Source organism: Sesamum indicum, linkage group LG1 (assembly GCF_026168435.1).
Source record: "Sesamum indicum cultivar Baizhima isolate 11 linkage group LG1, ASM2616843v1, whole genome shotgun sequence".
In the NCBI taxonomy this organism is placed as follows: Eukaryota; Viridiplantae; Streptophyta; class Magnoliopsida; order Lamiales; family Pedaliaceae; genus Sesamum; species Sesamum indicum.
The window spans coordinates 4,102,731-4,122,210 of record NC_142657.1 but is presented as its reverse complement, the minus strand read 5'-3'; the positions used below and the strand labels follow the sequence as shown (position 1 = coordinate 4,122,210).

Genomic DNA, 19,480 nt, shown 5'->3' with positions numbered 1-19,480 from the left:
ATCGGAGCTCCGTCCAACAGGCCTAGGCCTTCATCTCCTTGGAAGCTTACATTTATTCAAAATAAATGAAATCTCGTATTTCTAACTACACTCGTTGCAATTGAAATTGAAAATCCCAATCAAACGTTGGGGGCAGTACAAAAAGAGGGAGAAAACACGCCTTATTATTTCAAGGCTAAAAAAGAAAGAAGGAATTAAAACAAGAGGCACGCAACGCTCACCCAACATAAAAATAAACCATGCATTCGGCCAATGGGCTTTCTGATCATCCCCATTGTTTATCCAATAAACAATAATTAACACATTTATATCAAATATAAACATGTTAAACAAATAAATATAATCCATGTATGTAACAATAAATTTCCAATATCAAAAGTATAATTAAATGCATAAAATAACATACTAATAACGTAATTAAACAAATGGATATTAACCATACATCCAATATAAGATTTTTGCACAAAACGACCTAACTGTTCGAAACCGCAGACGGATGTCTGCTACCAGCAAGGTGCGCGGGCCCCTGCCAGTACACCGGGCGCGCGCTGGGTGTGCGCGTGCAAGCAAAGTGCCAGTGTGCTGCCTTTCTGGCATGCACGCCAACGGGCGCACGCGCAAGCCACTGAAAGAATCGGTATGACCCAAAAACGCGGCGGAAGCGTGAAATAAAAAAGATAAAATAGTTCAAAGGGGTGTTTCCTTTGAAATTCTTGGGCGTTCGGTGTTTGTCAAAGGCATAATGATAAATATATAAGCATGCTAGACATGTGGCTAGAGGATGAAACAAACAGGCACAGAAAAATAGCATGAAGCTTTACCTTTTGTTTCTTTAGATGAGAACCAACGTGCGTAGTTTCCTTTTTCGTTCCTCTTTCGTTCAATTTAGGATCAAAATTAGATGCCTTCAAATTTGTCCACACCAAACTATAGAATAGATATAGTTCTTTTTCTATTGCTAGATAGAACAATGAACAAAAAGAAAAACAACTCCAAACAAACACTATTTTTTGGTGCTTTTGGATTGTTTTATGTTCTAACTTGAATCAAATTCAATATAGAACAAAAAGGATAATATTTTTTAGAGAAAAGGAGCAAAAAATTCGTGGCTCATGTGTTCTCAAGGGTATTCGCGTAGTTTTGTATATTGCATATAATTGAATTCAAAATTCAATAACTGACAAGTTTGCCTCCAAGGCAACCTGTACTCACACATGCATATAACCTTCAGTCATGATAAAATAACCACACCATTATGCTCATCATGGTGAGGAGTTTGGACTCCTTCTTAAGTTGCGCCAACCTCCCTCAAATGGGCTTGGACTTCTTCTTAACTTGCTCCAACCTCCGTCAAATGTGTTTTGGACTTCAAGTATGCACCGAACTTAATTTAATCAAATTAAATTAAGTCCAACCAAAATACATTGGATAATAATTAATTAAATTACTTTTAGCCCAACAAAGTCCAAAGAGTCATTTAAACCAATTAAACAAATCTAAGCCCAAGCACTAATTAGTTGATCCAATCAGTTAATTAAGTCAAGCCTAATAAATTAATTCAATTAATTTAGAGATGTTACGCTTAAAAATTAATTAATCCAATTAATTCTTGAGCAATCCATCAAATGAATTATTAAATAAATGATCTAATCATTTATATATTCTCCTTAAATTAATTTAATCTGATTAAATTAATTTGTTTCTTCTCGAATTAATTCCTCCAACTTCATAGTGATTTGTATGTGACTCTTTTGGTTTATCCTCAACTAGACTTGGGCAGTGTGTCTAACACAAATAATTAATTAAATCTAATTTAATTAATTATTTTCAACTAACTATTAATCAGAAACGCCCATCACCATGGGTGGCCGTTTAGCAAAGGTACATGACACTAGAGACTAGGTGAATGTTGGAGTGAATATTTAGCCTCTCGAGTTCGATACAGGTACGGTCCTTCGTTGGCCATCTCCCGACCTTAGTTTCCGGTATGAAATGGGCGTTAGTTCCCATCTTGGACAAGGCAACAATGTCGAATACTTGAGTCTAATTACTCTATAGATCAACAAAGGAAACCATTTCTCATATTCGACCAAAATGCTATTGTCTAGACTTATAGAGTCCAAACTATCTCAGAGCGCATAGGAGATATATCCATCAACTACTGATAGGGGACGGATTCTATCTTGAAATCCACCATCCTCACTATATGCTCTGATTATACTGGGCAAGGCTTATAACGACCACATCGAAGACACAGTCATCTCTCGCCAAATTCAAGACATAACCATCATATGCATGCGACTGTCCTGATTCCTCAAGTCCAAGGACTAATCTTGTATTATCAAAGCAGGGAATTCAAGTCATACCGACCAAGCCTCCAAGGCTTCCATATGACAATTCTCGCGAGTCAGTTCGATTACTTAAGAACCTTATCAACTAATCTACTAAAAATGCATAGACATTCTATGTCTGTTGCCGATTAAATATGACACTCATCCAATGAATGCAATATTTAGTGCAAACCTATATAGGACTCTCGATCAATGTCATATCATATACAACACAGGATACCCGTTGTATGTGATATCCCTACACTATCTATCGTAGTATGTAGCAATCAACACAGGATATCACAACAAATATGGCATCTCAACACCACCCCAGTATATAGCTAACAAGAAAGGATATTCTCCGCTATTTGGAATACCTCGATACTCTACGCGCCACGGTACTTAACTTAATTTATTTAATTTTCATATCACATCATCAATTGCATAGCTATCAATCACATTATCAGAAACCATTAACTATCTTCTTAACTAGGTAAGCACCAACTTTTATTTCAATTCACAATAGCAATATCACTAACTTAATCATTCAATTCTCTTCAATAATTATTTTCTGATTAATAACTTTTTCATTCGATTTCATTCAATACATTTAATTATTCGATCACGTACTCATTCATCTTACGCCCATACATTACAACCACATGTAACATATAGTAACAATACCATTGATATAGTAACAATTACGGATTTGCAAGTTCAATTGGCTAGGCAAATATTCTTGACAATAAATCAGATTATTTGTAATAAAAGCACAGAGAACAACACAAATACCAATATGAATAAAAGTAGAAAGCATAAATTAGATCTCACAACTCGTTGGATTTAAGCGTTCACCAAGTCTTCAACCGGAATGAGAGAGTTAGCTAGACATGCTCATGGAAGAACGCATGAAAAGAAAAATAAGAAAATATCATAAAAACGTATAGAAATAGAAGAGTTCAAAAGTTGTTCCTTAAAGTGAATTACATCAACTATTTATAATAGCTAGATACCTAGTTCTACTAGGATTAGAAGTAGATTCCCAGTTAAACTAAAAGACTTATAGTAGATAAAATTATAATCCTAGTTAAACTCTTCCTTCATCAGAGGTAGTCCAAGCAGCTCCGAATTCTTGCCAAAAATTGAGTTTGAGTCTTGTCCGGATTTTCATTTTGGTGCTTTTCTTCGTATTCCATTTCATTTGTCCTAATGTTATAAAATAATATTTAATTAGGAGCATTTTAGTTACAAAATAGGTCAAAATATTATATGAAATAAGCACAAAATGGGATCCTATCACAAACTCATTTATTTTCTCACCTGGAGGGCTCGTCAACTTGCGCAGCCTACTTGGAAGATTACAGAGCCCTTAAGTTCACTTAATATACAACGAAACTAAATAAAAAATTCTAAATTTTGAAAGTAACAATATTACTTAATATTTTCGGATTAGCTTTAGTGTCTCTCTCTCTAAATAATCAAGGTGACTTTTTATTTTTGCTTGCTCAATGCTTCATACTTGGTCTCGCTGTTGGTCACTCGAAAGGTCAGCTTTATTGCGAAATCATGGGTATCGCCCTTTGGGCTGGTGATCCATACCCCTAACCCTTTATTTTCGGACATGGAGGAACCATACATGCACCTCCCACCTGTCAACTTCCTACTCCACACTAAGTACTTCAAATTCATTGTTCTCCATCACGGGGCCATTTTCCAAGATGAATTCGCTAGCACCTGTGCCTTTAGAGCCTTTCTTGCTTTAAACTCGGTCGAAAATTTTCCCAAATCTATTGCCCACTCGACTAAACTTCCTGATGTTTGGGTTTCGCCACTACTTCATCCAAAGGTTGGTTAGTTAAGACTATAATACGATGTGCGTGGAAGTATGGCATTAGCCTTCAAGCCGTGATAACCGGGGCCAGTACAAATTCTGTAACCAGGTACCTCTATTCCGCTCACTGTAACATTTTACTTACATGATAGACTGGTTTGTGCTTTACATTTTCTTCTTTCGCCAAAATGGTACTCAACGCCACCTTTGACAGTGATATGTAAAGTAGTGATGCTTCCCCAACCAAAGGTTTTGCTAATAGTGGGCCGGGGGGGGGGGGGGGGGCGGCAAAATATTCCTTAGCTGTTGGAATGCTTTCTCGCATTTGGGCGTCCACTCAAAGCTCTTGTTTTTCCTTAGCGTCTACAAGAATGGCAAACTTCTTCCAGCTGATCCCAATAACTTTTCGCCCTTTACCCCAAATGTATATTTACTGGGGTTAAGTTTCATAACATATTTTCCTACTACTCCAAAGCATTTCGTAAGATGTTCTAGGTGATCCGCTTCTTTGGCAACTTTTACTACCATTTCGTCCACATAAGCCTACATCGTCTTGCCAATGAGTTCCTCGAACATCCTATTAACCCTTTGGTAGGTGGCTCCTACATTTTAAGCCGAAGGGCATAACTCTGTAGCAGTAAGAAAGTTTTGTCTTGGCCCTCTTCTGCCATAAAAATTTATTGGTAGTCCTAGAAGGCGTCCATTATACTTAGTAAGACACACCCTGCTGTCAAGTCAACCAACCTGTCTGTTCTTGGTAACTGGTAAGGAATTTTCAAGCAGGCTTTGTTTAAGACCATGAAATCAATACACATTCTCTGTTTCCTCCTCCTTTGGGTACCACCACATTATTGGATACCTAGTTCGTGTACTGGACCTTTGCTACATATCTAGCTGCTAACAGCTTCAAAACTTCTTGTTCTATAATTTTGTTTTGGTGATTCCCAAAACTCCTCTTCTTTTGTTTTTAGCTGATGAACAATCACATTCGTGCTTACCCCCCCGAAATCCCAGGGACTCCAAGTGAATACATATATGTGCTGTTTCAAGATCATTACCATGTCCCTCTCTGCTTCCGTTGTCAATTTAGTCCCGATATTGGTGGTCTTACTCGTGTCTCTTTCAACCAATTGTATCTTCTTATGGTCACTTTGTCCTATTCTTAGTTCCTCTCTCTCTAGGGGCCCTGCATCCAAGCCGACAGTTACTTTTCTTCAATCATCAAGATGCTTGCTGCTATATTGTAGCATTCCCTCACTAGCTTCTGGTTTCCTTTCTATCTAACATAATATTCCTCGTGGAGGTTGACTTTAGCAAGTTAATGAGTGATGAACCAAGTGCCTTCCTCTAGCTAACATGGTCATTCTCAGGTGAGAATAATATTTTAGCAAGTGAACCAAGTGGCCTCTTTTAGCTAACATAATCTTCCTTGGGAAGGTTCACTTTAGTGAGTTAACTAAGTGGTTTGTTCTCAAAACTTCATATGCCATCACATATGAAATGAAAGAAGAAATCTAAATGCATGTCAAGTAAAAAAATGCATTTAGGATAGATAAGCCAAAAAAAAAAAATTATTCTAAAAAGTGCTTTCAACTCAATTAGACTATATCACGTTACTAGTGCCTTTTGCACAACTCTTTAATGTAGCTCCCTTGCTTTTTACATGACTCTTAAAGAGTAGAGCTCATATCGATTAATGAGCATGGGCTGACATTTAATGTTTCCTCTTCTGCACTATGTCATAATTTTCTTTACTAGCACACAATACTGATAATAGTCATTTTTGCTGAATCTCTAATTATTTGCTTAGTCTTACCACGTCTGTCATCCATCTATGAAGAAATTTAGAGACTCTAGCCTAATAAATAAGAAAGCTTTTACTTAGTCAAACTTCCTCTCAGTCCAACTACGAGTGTGGTGAATCATTTCTCATAGCATTTTGACATTTGTTAGTGTCATTTTGTATACAAAAGTGATACAATTATAACTTCTTGCATCAATTTGCACTTCTCATATTACTCTTTATTTAATCCAACAATACTTTAGTTGGTTCAACATAAGCAACAAGTGCATCAATTTTAACTCTAAAAAATCAACCATAAATGTGGCAATTGTTTTAGTTGAAGACAAAAATAGATGTTTATAAGTCAGCTCAATTAATAACCTAAGAATGAGAGAGCTCATATTTAAAAATAGAGCTTCACTACTCTCTAATCATATTTTCTAGTTTGCAACTTAAATAACAAAGTACAAATTTTACTTGATCCATCGTTAATTGACATTGTCCAAATCGTGATAATGTTAAGTAATTATCGATTCTCATCATTAATTGACATAAATAAAATGGTGAATAAATCAAAAATCTCTAAAGTTTGCGCAAAACTTAATATTTAATGAAGTTATAACCATATCACTTTTATAGACATACATATTAGATCATGAATCCACAGAACCAACCAAAGATTCAACACGTAGAATATGAGAGAGTACAAGGCAAGACCAGACTTGTGGAATATGTAGAGAGATAATGGGAAGACTCACACTTGTAGAATATGACAGAGGATAAGGACAGGACCAGACTTGTGGAATATGACGAAAGATAATGGGAAGACTAGACTTACAAAGTATGAAGAAAAGACCCCAGCTTGCTGAATATGCAGAGAAGATAATGGGTCGTGTCGCTGATAGATTTTTGTACGTTATTAAAGATTAATTGATAATTATGAAAAAATTAAATTTATTATAAATAAATTATAGATTGAAATTTGAAATTAAACTTGGAGTTTATTATAATATTTAGGAGCAAATTATATTAACTACCAACAAAATATATAGTGATTTTCTTTTTATAACTATTTTAACAAAACATCCAGGTTAAATGGTTTTTAGCCTTGTTTTTTTTTTTTTTTTCCATTGGGTTCTAAATTTTTAGCTCTGAATTATTGAGTTGAAATGGGACGAATGTGGGGGCATCAACTGTTAATATCATCAGTCATTACTTTATTTGGCTTCAACTTGCAACCTCATTTTCTTGTGTTATTGCTTTCAACTTCAACTTCAATTTATGTTATTGCTTTTCAATTTGTTTTTTGTGTTTTAGTTTATCATTTTGCAAAAAGGCATCATGTGGGATGCTTTATTGTGTTTCCAATTTATCGTCGTTGATTGGTAAATGGATTATTGGTAAGGTTGAAAAGTATTGTTTCTGATTATTGTATAATAGTTTTTTTATTAAATTATATGATTAAATTGTCAAAATTGATTTCAACACCGCCCAAATTCATTTTAAGAGAATCAAAATTGCCACTCTATATACTTAGAGGATTAAAATTGCTTTTTTTTTTTTTTTTTGAATTTTTTGGATAAATTGCTTCTTAATTTTCGATAAAAGTTTCAGTAATATCGAGTTAGTAATTGATATTCGTCATAACTTCATTTGTATGCATTGATAGTGATAGTTTTTGGCCGTCGAAATAATCAGTCACTATTAAATTATTTCTTATAGGGAACCTAACCTAAGTGTTTATTTAACATTTTCGTCAAAATAAATTGGGAATGGTGTCTTGATTTATAAATTATTTAAATTAAATTCATTTAAGCCAAAAACTATAAGTTCTTCCTACCAAAATTTTGCAATTTATTAGTAAAACTCCAAGATCAAACTTTTTCCCCTGATTCCCTAATTTCAACTCTTTTCTATTTTTCAATAACCAATTTTCACCACAAAATTAAAAGATATTGTAGACACCCTCTATCTAAAAGTTATTTATTACTTTCAATATAAAATAATTCTGAAATGATTAATATTCTGACTAATTCATCCAGTATTGAATTTGTTTTTACACAAATAAGTATTTAAAATCACTTCTAAACCTACTATATATTTAAGTGGGATTGAATTTTCTATTGAAATTTATGTTACATCTTTTATTCTATTTTGCACACATGTCTTGTATACAAAGAGTACGTCATTAATTTTATTTAAAAAAAATTATATACATTTTGCGTATAAATACAATAAAAAATTCAATCCGTAATTCGGTGCTTAATAAGATCAAAAAGTGGACAAAACTTTATTGCCGTACTTCCAAAAGTAGTTAGGTTCTTTGACTTCAACACAACGATGACATACCCTTTTGAGCAAAAATCATGATCATCCTTCACTATATAAAGCCTTGACACGCATGGCATAGAAGCACTCAGCAGAGGCAAAACAAAGACCCTATTGCAAATGGAACTGTATGGTCTTTTACTTGTGATCTCTACCTTCTTATTAGCAACTTATATTTTCCATGAAATCTCAAATGCACTTTTCATCAAGAAGAAAAATCTTCCTCCAGGCCCTTTTGGCCTCCCACTCATTGGGAGCCTCATCACAATTAGACACGGAACCCATCAGTCTCTAGCCAAGCTAGCCAAAACTTATGGACCTCTCATGACTATAAAGCTCGGATTTGTTAATGTTGTCGTTGCATCATCTGCAGAAATGGCCAAGGAAATTCTGCAGAAACACGACGCTGAATTCGCGGGACGGCCTATTCCAGACGCTGTCACAGCAGAAAAGGGGTATGAGCTTGCGTTCCCTTGGCTACCAACCCGATCGCAGTGGAGGAAACTACGAAAGATTTTCAACAGCCACATTTTCATGGCCCAGAAGCTGGACTCACTAAGACATTTGCGGCATGATGTGGTGAAAACGATGGTCGAACGTGTGGTTGAAGCTCAGGAATGTGGCAAAGCAATTTATATTGGAGGGATAGTTTTCAGCACGATGATGAAGCTGTTGTCGAAGATGTTGTTCTCTGCAGACATGCTTGATCCTGCATCTGATGCCATGAAAGAGTTACAAGTGCTTAATGCCAACATAATGGTGCTTGTGGCGAAGCCTAATCTTGCCGACTATTTCCCTTTCTTAAGGCCTTTTGATCCTCAAGGGATCAGGCGCAAAATCAGGGTGTCGTACGATCGGTTGCATGAGCTGATCGACGACATGATTGATCAACGGATGAAGCGTCGGAGAGCTGCATCAGAGAGGAGTGGAGACCTCTTGGATGTTCTTCTTGATTATACTGAACACGAAAGGCCTGATGGACTTACACGTCTAGATGTGAAGCTTCTCATTGTGGTAAACTGGACTAACTTAATTTTGAAAAATTTTAATTTTATCAGATTCCATGGGACAAGTAAAATGCACTTGCTACATAATTGAGTTAAAAAAAAAGAACCAATTATGTAACAATTATATCACACTTGCTATATAATTGATTTGGTTCGACTAAACCTGATTTGATAAGAATTTTCCCTTAATCATCCTCTTTTCTGAGTTTCTAAAATCTCACATACAAACCCTTTTCATTTAAGCAAATAGTAATACTTAGAAATAGATGGGATATTATATTTTATTTTGAAAACTAAAGGAATGTAATTTTTCTGTATATAATTCAGAAAGAAAGTAATTAACATTTTTTTGTGAATATGAAAATTAATTAGAAGAGAAATCTTTGTATTCGAAAGGAAGAAACAAAAGGTGGAAAATTACACAACTTTTGAGAAAAACTGTTGTAATTAACTCTAGTAATTTAACTATCTTAAATTATTGCAAAAACACAACCATCCTAAAGAGCTTGTGTAAAATAAATGCTAGGAAATATTCATAGCAGGCACAGACACCAGCACCTCAACGGTGGAATGGGTTATGGCAGAGCTCCTTCACAATCCAACCATTCTCTCCAAGACAAAACAAGAACTCTCCGAGATAATCACACCTGGAGGAATAGTTCAAGAACAAGACATCGCTCGACTTCCATACTTAACTGCAGTGATAAAAGAAACAATGAGGATGCACCAGACATCGCCACTCCTCCTGCCCCATCAGGCCGAGCAAGATGTAGAGATTCAGGGATACACCATCCCAAAACACACTCGAATTTGGGTGAATGCCTGGTCGATTTCCAGGGATGCTACATACTGGGAGAAGCCGACATGCTTTATGCCGGAAAGGTTTCTCAATGTGGACATTGATTTCAGGGGCAATGATTTCAGGTTCACGCCGTTTAGTGCTGGAAGACGTATATGCCCTGGAATGAATCTTGCTGTAAGAATAGTGGCCCTGATTGTTGTTAACCTCGTTAAGACGTTTGACTGGAAGCTGCCGAATGGGATGGCACCTGAAGACATGGACATGACGGAGAAATTTGGTGTGACTCTCCGCAAAGCTGAACCACTTGTGGCCATTCCTGTGAGAATTACAACCTGATGCAAAATCTAAATTTCGTGGTTTTGATAGAAGAGTAAACAGTCTTCCTCTTCTTCATGTTGTTGCTATTGTACCAAAATAGGCTCGTTCTTATGGTTACAAATAAATGTTGTTGATCATACAAACTGGGTAATTTGATTTTTCCTTCTGAAATCTGGCTGCAAGTTCAACATATCCAGATAGTGTTTGCAGAAACCAGAGGGCAGAACTTTTTCCATTTCCGTGGTGATGTTTTTTTTTCGGTAAAGGTAAATTGCATTAAAAAAAATCATAATGTACAGTCATATGGCTGATGTTGAATGCCATGGAATTTTTCATAATCTATACAAGGCTATCGTGCTACTTGTATTCGGCAATTTTGTACTAAGTATACGTAATCTAATTTCGTCTAGAAAAATATTTGCCAATACCGACGGGTCACGATCCAATTGTTGAAATTTCCTCCTGTTGCGCTCCTGCCAAATGTGATATACTAGAGATGCTAAAAGGTCTCGATAGGCGGCGTTAACTACGTGCTTTCCCCCCACTTTCGCGCAGAAACCATCCCATCAATCATCTATCCTCTGTTTGTCCATGATACTTCAAATAGGTGATGTTTAGAGACTAGGATACTTCAAATAGGTGAAGAGTCTACATCGTCCTCAGAAGTCTATCCTCCTGGATCTCCTTGCTACACTTGGATGCACTGGTCCCTATCCACCTAGACAAGTGCCTAGTTGGCTGCCACTATGGATCTGGGCTTACCGATTCATTTAGGTACCATCTCGTTTGGGGCTATCCTTCATTTTGGAGCACACCAAATACAACTATTTCAATCCGTTGCACATTCCGATTCAAGTTTGCAACGGAATTTGCCTGTGGCAAACTATCGCTACGATACAATGACTTATCACAATTGTTGATCATCCAATAGTTGACCAAATTTCGCACTGGAATGTTATGATCACTAATCCGTTGCAAAAGTCTATCATAAGTTTGCAATGGAATTTGCCACAAAAATTCAAAAAAATTGAAACTCTGTTGCAAAGTCGTGGCAAAAGTCATTGCAAATTTACAATGAAAGTATCCGGTTGCAAAATTTCTATTGCTATAACTATGTTCTTTTGTAGTGACATAAGCAACGACCAAACAAATTCGAGACACTTACATGGGACAAAGTGCTACACGAGGGGGAGCAAAACCGGGGCGTAACAGTATGAGTATAGCAATAGAATTTCTGTAGTTACGATTATAAAAACTGTTAAATATTTGCAACGGATATTTCATTATTACTGTAACGAAATTGGCCACAAAACCTTCATATATAGTATATACCTACAGAAAGGCTACAGAAACTCGAAGTCATGAGTTAGGTGCAGAAATTAAAAGGATTGTAGCTAAAATTAGGTAAAGAGTTATAGTTTTTAGATATAGGTACAACTATTTTTATAGCTATAGATAACAATATATGAGCATCTGTTACGATTAGGACGAAGCAGCTGCCTTGTTTTTCCTAGTGATTTGATTCTTTAAATAATAAGTTAATAAATAAAACTCTTCTTCAATAAGCCATCAAAATCAATAAGAATTCGTTTAATCAAATAAAATATAATATGTATGAAAATTAAGTTAATTAATTTGACTTTAGCCAATATTCGATCCAACTTCATTAAATCAAATTCATATTGAATTTTTGTAATTTGACAAAAGTTGAAAAACTTTAATGACAATGTATTTGGCTCCACTTAGTTTCTTCTCTATTTCAAGTATAACTTGGCCACATCTCACATTTTTCGATTTAAGTTCTTATCATTTACAAAATGAGCCATTATTCTAATAGTTCTGTGGGTTCCTGTAATTGCCTTCTGAGGCATCCGTCGAATGTGTATCCTTCGTGCTGATGTGGCTGCTCAATGGATTGTTCTCTGAGTGGGCTGCAAATGATTTAGGCACGCCACATGAATATCAGGTTTTGGATTATATTTTTTTCTAAAATAAATAAATCTGATCTCACATATATTTCACATAGGATGAAAATATTATACCGTTATCCACTGAGTTATGCCGTCATAAAGGTTAAAGTTAAAAAATTATTTAAACCTGTGATATGTGTCTTATTCATATATTTCCCAGTAACGTTAAAATATATTTGAGTTTAGAATTTTCTTTTCTTTTAGGTTTGTTTACTTTGAGAATTATATTAAATGAATCATATGATTATTGTTTATTAAATGAATATAAAAAAGTTCTGCATAATTAGTCAGGTGTTTATTTATATGTACTATGAAAATAGGATAAATTCTATCAAATATTTATTTTGATGTGTCTACATGCTCTTGGCAAAGTTTCCTTTAAGCCCTTGTAAGCATGTAAGAAAACTACCTTTAAGCCCTTGTATACGAAAACATATATCATTATTATTATTATTGGTTAGATGATTGGTTTCAATTGGCTCTATATATATCAAATCAAACACAAGATTATTTTTCACAAGTACATCTTGACCTTGATCTTGGTATTAATCAACCATATACACCAGGATACAATATTTCACGAATTTCATTTTTATCGTTTAGTGCATATCGTGATAATGTGGATTCTAGTTGTGCAACAACATCAAGTCGGTTCGGTGGTGATGATAATGAGGCGCAAAATGAGCCAATGCACAATGTGGGCGAAAAAATAAGAAGATCTCATTGTCAATGCCACATACACAATTGTGGGACGGGTGGATATTTTTGACATTTGCATTTTTTACAACTGTACAAAAAATATACACTAGTACATTTGTATACTTAATCGTAATTTTTTAAATTAATACAATGAAGTAATATCATCAAAAGAAAAGATACAATTTACCCCCCTATAATATGAGAAATGAGCAAAAAATTCTTTGTAAAAAATAAAATAACAAATTACCTCTTGTGTTTTGAAAAATGGAACAAATTACCTTTCTATCTAAACCATTTATACGAGATAATTTATTTTATTTTTTGAAATATAGAGAATAATTTGCTAATTCTTTTTTCATAAAAGAGTATTTACTCATTTAACATGTCATAGGTAAATTATGTTTAATCCTATAATCAAATTATATATGACAATTAAACCTGTTTTTTCTTAGAGCAGGCGCGGATACGATCAAAGTGGCACACGGCCCACAATGCAAGGTCATATGAGCTGAGTTATTTAATAATTTATTATTAAAAAAAACTATATTATTATAATTTTATTAAATAATATAATAAAAACATGACGATTCGCGATTTTCGTCAAGAAATAAAGCCAGAAAAATGGAAAAGTGGCCAAGTGGATTACAAATCACGACACCAAGTCGTGATTCTGAATCCCGACTTGACTATTTTCCTTTTTTTCGTTTAAATAAATTTGTATAATTTAATTATGTATAATTAATTTTTAACAACATATTAAAATACAAAAATTATAAAATTAACATTGCATTAATTTAAAATATTACAATTAAGGGTACAAATGTAATAGTGTATTTATTTTGTACAATTGTTAAAAATTACAATTTTGCACTCGCTCACATTTTGTACTTCATTTTCATCACCACCGAACCGATAGTTCGCTTACCAGGATACACCAAAACCATCAACTGCAACAGGAGTAACAAAAAACGAATCTTTCGAGCACTATAAGTTCTTTCTTCATGATGGTCTTATCCATCGATCACTCGAGGCCCTAAAATCGTATTCATGGATAGGGCTTGGAACATGTGGCCATCACACTTGGACGAGTTTCCGCACCGTTGAAGTTGTTCTCCTGATATTCAAGAGTACTAGATATTCAGATGCGTTAGCCACTCCTAAAATACGTAAAAACTTCCTTATATTCAAGAGTACAAGATATTCAAATAATATGGACACTCTAAAAATACACAAAAACTTCAATGCGATAAGAGATCATCCATCGCTGCAAATTCACCACCAAAATACAAAAAAAATTGAATTCGAGAAAATGAAGTAGACATAGTTAGCGAGAAACTGAAAAATAAGTCATCATGTTGTTTGGCGAAAAATGAATGAGTTGATGCCTGCTATTTATACACGAAGAGGTCAACTTTCTTTTTAAAAAAGAAAAATTAAAGAAGGCTAGCAGCAGCCTTTAATCAATGGTTGTTGTACCAGCCTTGTCATCACTAAAAAGGCTGACCGTGTGGTCAGCCTTTTTAGTATACATATATATATATATGCATATATATACATATATTTTAATTTATATATATGTTATAATGTATATATGTATATTTATATAATATATATATATTGTAACTTATATATATGTATATAAGTATAGATAATTTAATTATATATAATTAATTTTTAACAACATATTAAAATTAAAAAAATTATAAAATTAACACCGTATTAATTTAAAAAATTACAATTAAATGTATAAATGTAAAAGTGTACATTTTTGTATAATTATAAAAGATACAAAAAGTATATAATTAATCCTAACAACCCGGTACTGACACATCTGATCGTGTTGAAGAATTTCTTTGTTGGGTTGTTGTCGTGCATGCGTTTGTGCCCAATCCATCTCGTTGTGAATACGTGCTGTTTGATTTCGACCAAGGTGCGAAGAGATGCGAATAGTAGGATCGTGGACCAACTCAAATCCCGGTACATCCCAATAATCTTCGGAATGCACAGGTTCAAATGATTTAGAATATGTATTCTTATAAGCCATTATATCGTAATAATCCTTCACTGTTGATGCAGCATTAATCATGTATGCAACGCATACCTTAGGCCGATGAATTGAACCCCCAGTTGTGGAGGTCATCATATCCATTGATATTCTACGCGATAGTTGAAATGCATCGTCCCGAACGGGTTGTTCGCCAATTCGGGAAGAGACAAAATGTACCAAAATCGACGGATACCCGGGATATGAGCCTCCATCAGATTTCCTGTAAAAATCACACGGGCGCAGATTGGTCCCTGCAACACATACAATATATCACTAGATGACAAAGACGATATGACACGATTGTACAGAGGCAACCCATTTCGAATAGAAGGGAAACAGAGCGAGATTATTGGGAATGGTACTACAACATAATAAGAAATTTCGTATCGTCATCTACTGATAGACGTGTGGAAAGCGGGGTACCAACCTGGAGAAGCACCTATGTCGCAAGTTGTGGTAGGCTGTTATATAATATTACATATTTTATTTTAGATTTTTTTTAACAACACAAGGCTCATTATTTTTCTACAATTTTCAGGCAAATGAGGTGAATGTCCTTGAAACTTTATGTCGATTTAGACCACCAAATATTGAAGGATATAGTCAAATAGTGGATAGATTTGAACATGGGTTATATATTATCAAGGAAGCTATAACCCAACAGTCACAACAAATTGCTTCTCCATCTGATGATGCTCCTACAACATCCCACAGGCAAAGAAGAAGCTCTAGCCGAATGTCTACTGGTTCAGTTGAACGTCATGATATTGGCGTGGATATAGCTGGTCCTTCTATAGTATATCCTCCTCAAGATTATTACGTGTCTCAACCGCCTCAAGATTATTACATGCCTCAACCGTCTCAAGACGAATGGTTTCAATCGACTCAATATATGCCAAACCAAATACAAGATTATTCTCTTGACTTTGGTCTTGGTATTAATCAACCATATACAGAAGGATATAATATTTCACCAATTTCATTTCCATCATTTGGTCCATATCGTGACAATGTGGAGTCAAGTTCCACAACAACATCAAGTCGGTTCGGTGGTGATAAAAATAAGGGGCAAAATGAGCCAGTTCAAAATGTGGGCGAGGAAATAAGAAGACCTCGGCGTCAACGCCATAAACGAAATTGTGGAATGGGTGGACATTTTTTATATTTGTAATTGTATAGTTCATTGTAATTTTTTGCAATTGTACAAAATAAATACACTATTACATTGTACCTTTAGTTGTAATTTTTAAATTAATGCAATGTTAATTTTATAATTTTTAGATTTTAATATATTGTTAAAATTTAATTATATATAATTAAATTATACAAATTTATTTAAACGAAAAAAATAAAAAGAAAAAATGTCAAGTCGGAATTTGTAATCACGACTTCTTCCTTTATTTATTGATTAAATCACGACTCGTCGTGTTTTTATTATTATATTAAAAAAATTATAATAATATAATTTTTTTTAATATTAAATTATTAAATAACTCCATATGAGCTTGCATTTCTGATATTGTCAGAAGACTTGGCGGGCTGCTGGGCGCCCTACCTTTCTTTGTGCCTCTTAGTTCATCATGATGTCCCTTTCTTCATTAAGATTGACATATACAACTAAAAATAAGAATAAACAAATTATCTTTATAATTTTTTCATCTGCTATACTTCTTGAGTAATCCATTGATCTATTAATCTTGGCTTTTCTTAAAACAATTTAATTTTAATAACATAATTATTGTATTAAAATGTGTATTATGTTGATAGGAAAATAGTAAATTTTTATTTATGCAGTCATTTTATATTGATTGCAAACGTTAAATTTAAGCAGTTTATAAATTTTAAGATCTCGTTTTTCTAACAAAATACATTTTAGGAAAGAAATATAAACCTCATATAAAACTAAAATGAACAGTACTTCATGCAATGAGGGTCGATCAAGCTGCAAGTCATATCGTTTCTGAGCATGGATTTTTTTATATATATAAAATTAGATAAATAAATAAGTTTTATCAAAAATTTCAAATATTTTAAGAGAAGCTGCAATGAATTTTGCCTAAATCATAAACGAAATTAATGTGGTTACCAAATTTACTTTTACTCCTGGTAATTAAATATTGGGATAAATCACAACGAATTTCCATAAAATTTGCTATATTTATAAATATTTATTTTGTTTGAAAAATTATAAATTTCTCGTAAAAATTAGTAGATGTTTAACAAATATTGCCTACAACAGAATTATTATAATTGTTTAATAAAAAAAGACACTTATAATTATAATAAATCTTACAAACTTAATTGTAATTTACCCTAATATTTACTATGGAATCATTTATAATATTTTTAAATATTTGTTTTGTTATATAAATAAAACCAAAAATATTTAATTAGTTAATCTTCTGGCAGTACGAACCACAAGTTACTAGTATTTTTGTGGAGATATTATTATATATTTTTTAATTTATGATGATAAGCTAAAAAAATCAACAATAATAAAACAATATTTGGTTAAATTTATTTATTTAAAAATTATTTAGGTTTACATATTTTCTAAAGGTATAAAAATATAATTATGTATTACTTTAAAAATAATTTTTCAAAGAGTTTTGATAAAATTAAATCATGATATTTGTGAAAGCATTAATAACAATAATTTTGTAATAAATATGATAAAAGAATTTTAAATTTTTTTAATATCTTATAATATATTAATAGTGGTGAGTTTTAAAAAGATAATAGAACATTACTCTGAAATATCTTTTTTTACTTACATGAAATTAATCTTTCACCAAAAATAAAATCAAAGATAGGACAGAAACAGAAACACTGGAAAAAAAGTGAGTGGTAAATAGTATTTGAGAACTATAAGCACAAAATTTAAGTATGGCCTACAAAGCATTGCTTCTTTCATTCATTATTGGCCGAATAAAGTGAAAATCTGTATACACAAGTCATCAGCAACCACATCACTCACTTCTTTTAACACACACACACACACACACACACACATTCAGCTTCTGATTTCTCTTCTTCATTATTTGCTGCAAAATGAAGGCGAATTTGATAATCAAAGACTTAGATCTATAAATGTCTAATGTTGAAGCATGATGGGAATTGGTAAGAGATGAGAGGGGCAAAATTATAAATTTGGAGAACTTGACTTGAACTTGAATATCTTTTGGTGGATTTGACGCTTTGATCTTCCGTAGAGATGGACTAGTATCTTGACAACGTTACTTCACAGGTTCTTTGACTTCTTTACGAATCAGATTTTGATTTTGGATGGTTTCTGTGACTAACACCTCGATTTTGCTTTGAAAGTTGTGGATCTTTCTTGATTTGTGCTTTAGAGGATTTTGAGACTTTTTGAACTCTCTCTTGCTTTTTTCTTAGATTGTTTCTTTAATTCTATTTTGAATGACCTCTTGACCCGTCTTCACTTGTTCTTGTCTTATACCTCGAGTTGTGTCTGTTGAGTGGTGAAACATCCCTTATTTGTAGTTGTAGGGTTAAAGACTTTTATTAATAGTTAAGACAAAAAAAGAGAAAACTTTTATATATCACTAGCTACTATTCAACATAGTACTTGCACGAATATAATCAAATAGATACGACATGGGATTTAAAAATAAAATTTAATATATAACTAAAAGCATATCAAGTTATTAACATGAATGAATGTGCATGGAGAATAAATCATGGACCATTATATTTAATTAAGAGTACAACAGGTTTTATAAAATTTAGTACTATGATGCCATAAGCCGCCAAATTTTTATATGGATGGTGCAAGAAAAATAAATGATTAAATTTTATACGTTTACGTTCTACAATCTATCGTGTTTACCTGCCATTTTTTATAAAATTTGGCATCGATCCGATGTTGGTGCTGTTAGGAAATGGATCAGGTTAAGATGGATAACAGGTGGAATATGAAGGCGATAAAAGACACACGAATTTGTTAACCCAGTTTGGATATAAATCCTACGTTTGGGGGCGATACCAAGCCAGGAGAAAATACTCAAAGAGGAGGAAAATTGAGGAGTACAACACACACACACTTGTATGCAAGTCTTCACCACACGTGAAAGACAACACTCACCCTCGTCTCAACTCTTTCTTTTCTCTCTACTCTATTCTACTCTACTCTGCAAAACAATGCTAATAAGAGTAGTATATATATAGCCATGACTTATCCTTTTTCCAACTCAACTTGGGATTTCTAAGTTGAATCAGGTTATCCTTTTCTTCTTCAAATCAATCTTCACAACTTAACAATCTCCCACTTGAAGATTGATTAGCTTTTCTCCACTTCTTTCTTGGTACCGCCGAGTTTGTCCACTCTAGTCATCAAGGCCAGTC

The 19,480-nt window shown here is 33.6% G+C and overlaps 1 protein-coding gene across 1 annotated transcript; it reads left to right on the top strand.

Annotated features, from left to right (window-relative positions):
• The first annotated feature begins 8,343 nt into the window (after positions 1–8,343).
• Positions 8,344–10,634, top strand: LOC105156935 (geraniol 8-hydroxylase-like). Its single transcript, XM_011073207.3, has 2 exons — positions 8,344–9,286; positions 9,806–10,634. Exons 1-2 carry the CDS (start codon positions 8,393–8,395, stop codon positions 10,415–10,417), a joined length of 1,506 nt encoding a protein of 501 aa, XP_011071509.2. The 5' UTR covers positions 8,344–8,392; the 3' UTR covers positions 10,418–10,634.
• The last annotated feature ends 8,846 nt before the right edge of the window (positions 10,635–19,480 follow it).

What these genes read in the sequence shown, in the direction of transcription:
- LOC105156935 (XM_011073207.3), top strand. Translation starts at nt 8,393, where the DNA reads ATGGAACTGTATGGTCTTTTACTTGTGATCTCTACCTTCTTATTAGCA. An exon ending in ATGTGAAGCTTCTCATTGTG is followed by an intron (nt 9,287 to 9,805) that starts GTAAACTGGACT and finishes AATAAATGCTAG; the next exon opens with GAAATATTCATAGCAGGCAC.